This window comes from Theobroma umbraticum, unplaced genomic scaffold (genome assembly GCF_002168275.2).
Source record: "Theobroma umbraticum cultivar Fairchild unplaced genomic scaffold, ASM216827v3 scaffold_67.0, whole genome shotgun sequence".
Taxonomy (NCBI): Eukaryota; Viridiplantae; Streptophyta; class Magnoliopsida; order Malvales; family Malvaceae; genus Theobroma; species Theobroma umbraticum.
In genome coordinates, this window is record NW_018397262.1 from 1,338,345 (window position 1) to 1,349,793 (window position 11,449).

General features: G+C 30.1%; 1 protein-coding gene across 1 annotated transcript; it reads left to right on the forward strand.

Annotated features, from left to right (window-relative positions):
* Window positions 1-7,224: 7,224 nt before the first annotated feature.
* LOC110419274 (patellin-3-like) lies at window positions 7,225-10,147 on the forward strand. Its single transcript, XM_021432262.2, is given in 6 exon segments — window positions 7,225-7,739; window positions 7,741-8,294; window positions 8,296-8,755; window positions 8,846-8,970; window positions 9,219-9,360; window positions 9,477-10,147. Coding segments are annotated over 6 exon segments (1,857 nt in total). The 5' UTR covers window positions 7,225-7,418; the 3' UTR covers window positions 9,732-10,147.
* The last annotated feature ends 1,302 nt before the right edge of the window (window positions 10,148-11,449 follow it).

Below are 11,449 nucleotides of genomic sequence, written 5' to 3' on the forward strand. Positions count from 1 at the left end.
ACTCTTCAAACTAATTGATAAAATTAGAGTTATTATGGTTAGCATATTTCTAGTTAAGCTCAACAAATAAATTCTAAACTAATATATTAAGCCAATCAAATTTAAAAATAAAAAATAAAAGTGAGTCTACTAATCCAAACCCATTAAGTTTTAATATAAATCTAAGCCTGTCATAACATATTATATATAAACAATCCAATTTAATAACCTATCATAACATATTGTATCTTGATAGTTCAATCCAATAATCCAATATGTTAATTAGTAATTTAAGAAGCAAATAGAAAATATAAGAGGAGAGTTAGAACACACAAAGTAAAAGGGCAATTCATTTGAGTTTGAAAAATTGTTTTCTCTAACACTCTTGAGTACAAAGAGTGAGGGAAACTTCTTTTATAGTTTCATTCAGTCATATATATAAATGACACCATCATTACTATTAATGTACATTTTTTTGTATGTCTAATATCTTTTGAATTTTACTTAATTTTTTAGATGAATGATAATTGAATTATATATAAAATTCTTTTTAACTATTTAATGTTCTTTTTTGTTTGCCCCCCTTTTGAAATGCTCTAGCTTTGCCTTTACAATATTATGTGTTGATGTGGCATGATGATATGGTCATATGATATTTTTCATTTTCCACATCAATGCCACATCAATGCCATGTAAATATAAAAAGACAAGTGATATTTTTACTAATGATAATTAATTAATCATTAATCATAAGAATTTATTTGACTCAAAATAAAAGTTAAAGAGCTTGATTGAATATAATAAAAAAATAAGAGTTTATTTAAATTTTTTTAAATAATTCAAGAATTTTTTTGAGCATTATGTCAATTTTTTTTTTATATTCAATATTTGTGTTTGACTACCATTATAAAAAATAATGTATAAACTATGTACATTACTTTGGTTATCTAGAAACAAATTTAGCAAATTAGAAGAAAATATAATGCAAAATCTAATGGCCGTGGTGCTGCATAAAGGTTTGACCTAAAGGCTGTCTCTTGCAGCTTGCTTTTATTGGAATGATTCTGAAATCCAGCTGTTCTAACATGGGGAAAGATTGCAACCAGATTCTCATAATCAGATTCTTAAGTTTTTATACCAACAAAAATACCCAAAGAAACGAAACCTATCAATTTGATGGAATTCTATGTATTTGACAATTTGATGATTGGTGTTAGTTGGACCTTACCTGTCAACCCACCAATCTTAGCCATTTCCTTACACTAAATATAAAAAAACAAATTTATTCATTTTAACTTGGCCCCACCCTAGGATCATCTTCAAATTCCTACATCCTATTGCTTACATTACATACATACATATATATATATATATATATATATATATGGATTAATTTTAAATTAAATAAGTCTTTATAATTAACTATTGATTAATTATTATTGTTAAACTCGTTACTTATTTTACGTCACGTAACATTAAGTGTGTCATATTGATATATTATATTTAACAATAATATGATATTTTGATATAGAATAATTATATAATCATATGATATTTTTCACCCTCTACATAATATATTATTATAAAAATGTCATTTTTAACTAATGCAACTAATCAACTGTTAGTTATATGGGTTTATTTGATTTAAAATAAAAATTTAAAAACTTAATTAAATGTAATAGAAGAGTATGAGTTTATTTGCATTTTTTTAAATAATTTAAAAAATTTTTAAAATAGATATCAAATTTTTTCATATACAAAGGCAAATTAAAAGACATGTTTATTTAGCTAATTGATGTTTCTTTTTTTTTTAACATTCACTATCTGCTATATTGTACATAAAATTAGTAATTCATGGAAAAAGAAAAAGGAATATTAATTACAAATAAATAAATGATACAATATTTTAGATTTCAGCAAAACATTAATCTAATTTGACTATTATTAGATGAAGTAGGTTCCACAGGCTTCCAAGTTGTCGGGCTTGGCTTGAGCTGGAGTCAGGCCTAAGCAAACCTGTGCTAGACTAAGATTCAGCCCAACACGATCCCACATAGACTTATAGTATTTATTATTAATATAATTTTTAATGGTTTAATAAAATAATAATTTAGAAAAGAGAGGGCTAGGGTGGGGCTTAATAACTTAGTCCACTTGCTCCAACGGGGTCAGGTTGGTGCACCCCGATGCCAACTCTATTGCGTCTATAAATTATAACATAATATTTAAAAAAAAATTAAAAGTTTTTATTTTTTTATTATGTATAATATAATTATTTTATTTTTATTTTAAGTTAAATAAATTTTTAAGATCAATAAACCTCACTTATCAATTTATGTCATGTGATATTAACGAGATATATTGATAAGTTATAATAAATAATGATATGATATGATAATATAGTCATATGATATTTTTCATCTTTTATATCCATACTAAGTTAGCGACACGTAGATATAAAATGATAAATGATATTTTAATTAATGATAGTTAATTAACTATTAATTATAAAACTTATTTGATCAAAAATAAAAATATAAAAACTTAATTAAATACAATAGAAGAATAAAAATTTTTTATCTAAATTATTTTAAATAATTCAAAAATTTGTTAAAATATTATGTCAAAACATAACTTTTTCATATGATAAAGTACTAATTTACAAACATGGCATCAAGAATAAGTTTGTAATATATGATTAGATCTAATCAAGAAAATTTCATGTTAATTCTTTCAAAAAAAGAAAAGAAAAAGAAAGAGAATATTTCATACTAGAGTTCATTACAAAAAAAAAAAGTACTTGAAAAATAGCAAATTATCAATCATGTACCTAAACTAAAAAAAAGTACTTGAAAAATTTGTTAAAATTTTTGATGAATTGTATTGATTTATGTTAATTTATGTTGATAAATTTTAAAATTAGATACCATTTTTTTAGTTCCAAACCATATATTATGTACATGGTTTTTCTTTGACTTTTTTTTCTTTTTTTACTATTGCTTATTACACTTAACTTTAAGTCCTAAAATTAAAATCTTATCTTAATCAAACAAATATTTTATTTTTGGTAAACAGTAATTGTAATATCATAGTCAAGCAATTTCTTTCTAGAAGAAAATACAATTAAAGAAGATATAAGTTGCTATATTTTGCAAGCATTTTGATTTGTGCTTGTAATTTTATTTTCAATTTCTTCCTTTATTTTCACCCTTTTAAAATTTTTCTAACCTCTACTGCATCTTTTACCCATACTTATTAGTTAGACATTTTATTTTATCCTCCACGTTCGTGTATTACCATGTTTGAAATTTGTAAATCTTTTACTTTATGAAAAAAATATACTTTTATTTCCAATTATATTACTTTCATTTGAATTTAATTTTTCTTCTATATATTTTTTATCAAATTTTAGTTTTTTTTTTTACTTTCTTGCATGTATTTTTCTACCCCTAATATAAATCTTGGTTTCACTTGTGATTTCAAAAATGAGTTCAAAGTTCTCTCTTTTCTTTTTTAAATCAAGAATAAAATAAAAATTTAATATAATATCTAAAAACGTATTTAAATTAATTTAAAATTTTTAAATAAACTTTTATCAAATAAGTTTGAGTAATGAATTGATTAATTATGATCGATCGAAATGTCATGTATTATTTTATGTCACGTAATATCGATGTGATATATTAAAATATTATAATATATGATATAGCATGATGTAGTACAACGGCATGATTTTATAATTTTTTTATCTTTAATATCATATAAAATAATAAATAAAATTTTAATTAATAGTAAATATTAATTATAAAAATTTATTTAATTTAAAATAAAAATAAGTAAACTTTATCGAAAATATAATATTATGAAATGACAGCACCTTGGTAAACTGCGCCTAGTGGCTAGTCCTGTGTCTCGTGTCATGTTGTCCGGCTGCGGCGGAGCCCCAACCTTCGAGTGCGGAACATTCTTTCGAATCTTAAAGTCTAAAACCGACACAGCATCTGCGTTCTGTTCTGTAAAAACATTTAACGCCCCTACCTACGCAAGCAAGATCCAAAGCCAAACCCCAACCCTAAAAACCAAAACCCAAAGCACTTTTTCTATTCACCGCGGTCCCGACGCAACAACTACCCTAACCCGTTACTACTTTTGTTAGCCGTTTTGGCTCTCTTTTGTCTTTTCTTAAAGTCCCAAACGTTAGATTTTCTTTTTTTTTTTTCCTCTTAAGTACACAAGCAAACACAAGAGATTTTTTTTTTCTATTTCTAAAATTCAAAAACTATAGAAAGGGCCAGCCAAGAAAAACCAACCAACAGCTTTGGGTTGCTTTGTGAAGCAAGAAAACACTTGGGGGTATTTGTGGGTCCTATTATTTCAACTTAAGAGTTTTTCTCTTTTTTGCCCTTTTTTAAGCTGGCTTTTTTTCCAAGAGGAGACGATAATGTCAAGGTCTCATAAGAATTTTCAAAATGAAGAATTTTTTTTTCTAAAAAATGATAATATCTTTTTAACCATTCAAAAACACTTTTATTATATTTAATTAAATTTTTAAATTTTTATAATTAATATTTAATTAATTATTATTAATTAAAATACTAACATAATATATTAATATATCATAATAAATAATAAAATAATATTTTAATTTAATATTATAATATAATCATATATATTTCACTTTTTATATCATTATTACGTAAAGTACATCATGATAAAAATAATAATAAGTGATATTTAATTAATAATAAATAATTAATTATTAAATTATAAATAATTTATTTAATTTAAAATAAAAATATAAAAATTTAATTAAATATGATAAAAAATTAAAAAATTTTAAAATTTTTTTATAATTCGAAAAAATTTTAAAATATTACACAAATAAGAGAAAGATATTAATGATTGTTGTGATCAAATGACAGGCTGTCTTTAGGGCGTAGACGCGTGGCGAAACCAGAGACATTCTTGCAGTGGGGTGTTGGGCGTGGTCCAACTCGAAAGTTGGCCTCCTGTGATATGTTTCTTTTTGACAGCTCTGTCACTGTGTAGCATTTTGTTGTATTGGATTCTTGGGGCTGAATAATAATTAAAAGGTGAAATTTAAAATTAGGGAGGGTGTTAAGTCATAAGTGGGAATGGAAAATATTTTTCTTTAAATAAAAATATACTGAATTTATATATATGTATTCAGACATCAAGGTTACGTGCAAAGCGGTTTGTAATCTGTCATTTGACTAATCCTAAGATTGTGCCGCCCGCTGTTTTGAAAGATATTAGCAGCTTAACCCTTCCATTGTCATACATCAATTAATTGACATTTCTCCATCGCTTTTCTTTTTTCTTTTTTTTTAATAATGAGACGCAACATATATTATTTACAATTAATTTCATTTTTTAATTATTATAATATACTTCTCCTTAGAATAATTTTATCATCATTAATTGAAATTGTTAAAACTAAAAATTCATTAATTGTTTGTTATCATATATTAGTACTTTTCTATGAAGTTTTGACTCCGAACTTTATCAGAAAAAAACTTACATGGATTTTGTATTTAAATGAAAATTTTAAAAAATATTAAAATCAAACATCTTATTTGTACTTTTATAATAAATTTTTTTTCTTCATATATTAAACCATACCCACATTGATGTCAATGAATATCTTATAATTAGTACCCTGTATAACTTAATCTTATTAAGTAAGATTAAGATACTTTATAATTAAGTTTAGTTAAGATTTAATTAATAAATTAATTCCCTATCATGAGTTCAGGAAGGATTTGGGTAATGTTTTAAAGTACTAACTATTAGGATCAGATTATAAATAATAATTTTCACTATTAAATTTTAATTATATATGTGTTATTTTTTTATGAACTAACTTTAATTTATTAATTCAATTTTCATTAATGATATACATAAAAATTAGTTTTAGCCTATTTTAATCAAATATTTAATGTAATAAGGATTCGAATAATAATTTAAAATTTTAATCAAATACTTATAAGATTCGGGTTAAGTAAGATTCGGGTTAAGGTATTTTAAAAATAAAAAATACCTTACTTGTTGACATCCTTACACATGTAATTTAAAAAAGGATTAAAAATCGATGAGTTAAGGCATAAACCTCCGAAATCCTTTTTGATCATTTTATAAATTTCATAGATAAAAGAATATAGGAAAATGCATATTAATTTCTTTTAGACTAAGATATAAAACTTTCTTATAGACAAAGTCACGAGACAAAAACATATGAGGCTGGGAAGAGAAATAGCTGATCGAGATAAGGAAAGTTTCTAGAATTGAATGACAAATGTTTAACAACATTAATTTGAATAACTATGGTTTTTATTAAAATTAATAATTTATATTTTGTTAAATAACTATAATTTTTTTAATAATATTGAGAAATGTCTAGAAAACAATATATTAATTAAGGGTCAAAACTATACTCATGTAATGTAGACTTCATTGATTGAAGGATGTATATATATATATATAAATCATGATTTAGAAATAGGGAAGTTGAATGGCTTAAACTATTTGTGAGATGAAGATGAGCATGGAATCCTTAGGGATAAGGTCAAAAATATTCATGTCTAGATGAAATTGACGTTTAACAAAACTTGCTCTACATTACATTCCTTTCTGCCCCTACAATCGTCACGACTAATCAAAGTCTTGATTAAATTCATATTTCACAAGAAAAATGTTAAAAGCGAAAATTACCTCTCAAATATGTCACGGACCTAATACCAATAAAAGATTAAATGAATATTAACTTTATAAGTAAGGGTGTTTTTTCTCTTTAATAGATAAAGTTCATGGATTAATATATATCTAATTCTTCATTATTATGAAATTTTTATAAGAGATGTTATGATCGAGGTAAGTTTAAATTATAAATAATTGAACAATTAAATGATATGTGGCCATTAAATCTTTTGAATCTAAAAGTTGTAATCTTCAAATTTGATTTTGATTTTGATTTTGATAATTTCAAAAGGGTTCACCTAAAACCATGTTCGATTTGGAAGAAAAGGGGAAAATAAAAGAAAAAGAGAAAATAGAAAGACAAAGGAGTTGAACGTGGGGCAAACGGAACACCTAGTCAAGTTAGGAAAGCAAGAAGTAGTGGCAAAGATAGCGGTTTGGAATTAGAAGGGGGAGGGGAAGAGAGAGCGGGGTCCACTAACAAAGTGGCATAATAGCTGGCAAACGGGTCTGACAGACTGGTTCTCCCCATGTCCAACAAACGTCGCCTCCATTCCTTCAAATCACGCCTCATTTTAAGCCTAAAGCCCCCCACTTTTCCCTTGAACTTGAAACGAAAACACTCTCTCTCCCTCATCTCTCCCCCATAAGTGTTTTCCTACAGTACAAACTATCCTTCCCTCTTTCTCGTTCCGTTTCATTTTAGGATCATCAGCTCATCCATGGCTGAGGAGACTCAAAAGCCAGAAGCAGCTGCAGCTGCTGCGCCACCTGAGGAAGTGGTGGTGGTGAAGCCTGAGGTTACTGAGAAAGAGCCACCACCACATGCTCCCGAGCCTGAGCCTGAGGCACCAGAGAAGCCAGCAGCTGCTGTAGTCCAAGAGAAGGAAGCTGAGGTAGAGGCTGTTGAAGTTAAGAAGCCTAAGGTTGTGGAGAAAGAGACTAAGATCACTCAATCGGTTTCATTCAAGGAAGAAACCAATATAGTTGGTGAACTTCCTGAGCCGCAGAAGAAGGCTCTTGAAGAGCTTAAACAGCTTATTCCAAGAAGGCCTTAACAAGCACGAATTCACTGCTCCACCCCACCACCCAAAGCAGAAGAAAACTGTTGCCGAGGAAAAGAAACAGGAAGAGAAGAAAGAAGAAAAAGAAGAAGAGAAACCTGCTGCTGCAACTTCAGAAGAACCCAAAGTCGAAACTGAAGGAAAATCTGAAGCCTCTGAAAAAGTCGAAACTCAAGAAAAATCTGAAGCCTCTTCAAAAGTCGAAACTGAAACACCCGCCCCTGTTGAAGTCAAGGAAGAAGAGAAGACCCCCCCACCTGCTGAGGCACCAACCGAGACTGTGGTTGTCACAGAGGTGGTTGAGAAAGTGACAGCCGTCGACGACGATGGCGCCAAGACCGTGGAGGCAATCGAGGAGTCTGTGGTAGCAGTCTCTGCTCCTCCTCCGGCAGAGAAACAGAAGGAAGAGGCCTCTGCCTCCAAGGAAGCAGAGACGGCTACTCCATCAGAGGAGCCAAAAGAAGCTGAAGTCCCTCCACCTCCACCAGAAGAGGTGTCTATATGGGGAATTCCGCTTCTTGCGGACGAAGAGAAGCGATGTTATTCTATTGAAATTCCTGAGGGCAAGGGATTTCAAGGTGAAGGACGCATTCACTATGATCAAGAACACTGCCCGCTGGCGAAAGGAGTTTGGAATTGAAGGCTTGCTTGATGAAGAGCTTGGAAATGAACTGGAGAAAGTGGTTTTCATGCACGGGTTTGATAAGGAAGGCCATCCTGTTTGCTACAACGTGTACGGAGAATTCCAGAACAAGGAGTTGTACCAGAATGCTTTTGCTGATGAGGAAAAACGATCCAAGTTCTTGAGGTGGAGGATTCAGTTCTTGGAAAAGAGCATCAGGAAGCTTGACTTCAGTCCTAGTGGTATCTGTACCATAGTCCAGGTCAACGATCTCAAGAACTCCCCCGGACCTGGCAAAAAGGAGCTCAGGCAAGCTACCAATCAGGCCCTTAACTTGCTTCAGGATAACTATCCCGAATTTGTGGCCAAACAGGTATATTTAGCTTCTCAAAGATAAAAAGGACAAATGCTTTAATCTAGTTTATTCTCTGTTATAATTTATTATTGGTTTTGGATTTGGAAGGTGTTTATCAATGTTCCATGGTGGTACCTGGCCTTCAATATGATGATTAGTCCTTTCCTGACACAGAGAACCAAGAGCAAGTTTGTGTTCTCAGGTCCAGCCAAATCTGCTGAGACCCTCTTCAGGTAAGTGGACTCCAATAATTTCTTCTCTTTCTAACTTACTTGCCCATGAATAAGTATCCATGTTTATTACTTGATCAGTTAAATATCTCTCTGGTACATTTGTTTGCTTTCTATTGATGAGCTGTTTGATCGGTATGAATGATTCCTTTGTTTTCTGTTCCTTTTTGTTTACTATCATAAATGGCCTCTCTTTATAATTTTCCATGTAATTCATATAATAACCCATGTCTTTGCTTGTGGATAAATAGATATATTGCTCCTGAACAAGTGCCAGTTCAGTATGGTGGACTGAGCAGGGAGGGTGAACAGGAATTTACCGTTGCTGATGCTGTCACAGAGGTTACAATCAAGCCAGCATCCAAGCACACCGTTGAGTTCCCTATAACTGAGGTAAGAGAAGAACATCTTGATCTTATTCATTAAATACCAATTTTGTAATCGATTCGTGTCTTAATTAATTGCAATTTAACACTCTATGAACAATGTTTGGTTCTTGGAATTAGCAGAAGTGCAATCAGGTTTGGGAGCTCCGAGTTGTGGGATGGGATGTCAACTATGGAGCTGAATTTGTGCCAAGTGCTGAAGACGGATATACAGTGATTGTATCAAAGACAAGGAAAGTTACCACAGCTGATGAAGCAGTGATCTCTGACAGCTTCAAAACTGGTGAACCTGGCAAGGTTGTTCTCACCATTGATAACCAAACTTCAAAGAAGAAGAAGCTCCTCTACAGGTCCAAGACCAAGCCTTATTCTGATTGAAAGCTTCAACTACAATTCCTTTGGTGGGGCTTGAATCATCTGTCAAGTTGAAGACAGTGCATATGGCAGAATAAGAACTGTTCTTTTGTTTTTTTGTTTTTTTTTTTAAATGACAGGCTTTCTTTTTGCTTAAAATTTAATTTTATAAATTTAGAGTCTTGGGGGATTTAATTTTATATATATTTTTTCTATTAGTTTATTGGGGTTTTGGTTCTTTGGTCTTTGATATACTGTTAAAATGATTCTGGGTACCATTGAAGAAGAGAATATTTGAGGAATATGAATGGGAGGGGATGGACATGTGTGCAATGTGAAAAGAAACTGTTGTTATTCTGGATACTATTTGCCTGTAAAGTTTGTGTAAATTTCTTGCTGTATTATTCATAATTTGTTATCAACTTGTGGTTTTTTTTTTCCCCATTTCTTTTAATAGTTAATTTTGTCTTTACATCAAAGGGTTATGGGAGGGAATCTTTCTCTTGTGTAAATGCAACAGTCAGGTATGAACGGTGCCAGTCCAGATTCCCCTAGGGGGCAATCATCAAAGCTGACAACAAGGTCTCGGATTGGAATAAAGGTAACGTGAGGGACAGAAATAGTCAGGGGAACAGCCGGAATTCTAAGATGATGCTCCTGAATGTCGGTGTCACGGTCCACACAAATCTATTTAACTTTTACAGTTTTAAATCTTGTAATAAAAGATAATATAAATATTTAAATATTTAATTTCTATTATAATACATAATCAATATGAGATTCGAAACTCGCTTTCGATATCCTGTGAATGAATCAAGCTGGAAAGAGAACGCTCTGTTTATAAATTTGTTTACTTTACCTTAAATTAAAGAAGGGAGCAGTAAATCTGTGAAGGCACTTCTGGGCAGAAAAAAGTAAAAGAAGGGGGGGTGTGCTTTTTGCCTTCTATGGCCCCAAGTGCTTTCACTGGTGTCAATTGATTCTTTTGTTGTGGGGAATTAGAGAGATTACTAATCATAATCCCCACCACCTTAATTAAAGACGATGTGACTCATAATTGCTCCAAATCAAAATCAATCAGCGCCGGATTCAGGGTGGGGCAGGCAGCTAATCCTAATATGCCTTTCATGTATAGTAAATTTGTTCAAAATTATTCATAGAATGGGTACTAACAATTACTTTACCTAGAATTGAAACTATTAAATCATCTTTATTTATGTTTGGAAAACTCTTTTAAGCAAAATATTTCCTTATGAACTATAAGTTATGTTTTTCTAAGTTTCCTCTCTTTGATTACTCTTTTTTTTTTTTTATAATTAGTACTCGAGTATCAAAACATTGCTCATACTCAATAAGCAATACTTTATAGTTACTGTTCCGGTGAATCTTTTGTATCAAAAATCTCGTGAGATTAGTTACATGCTAGAATATCATTCCAATGTAGCAAGGTTATCGTAACAAGTTGCAATGTAGCATGATGATATAAGTTCGTAAAAGTTAGATTTTGACTAGATTGCGTTGTCAAGAGAACGTTTAAAGGTCACAAGTCCATTAAAATATATTGGTGTATATTCAATGCTAGGATTACTTGTTTATGGTGTCCCTTCTTGTTAGTGTAAATAATTTGAATCTTTTCTATATTATCAAAAAGATTTTCATTTAACATAATTGAGTATCTGGATTTTCGTAGTATTATAAAATTTCTTTGAGCTATTTTTCACATTTTTATAATATTTTTTATT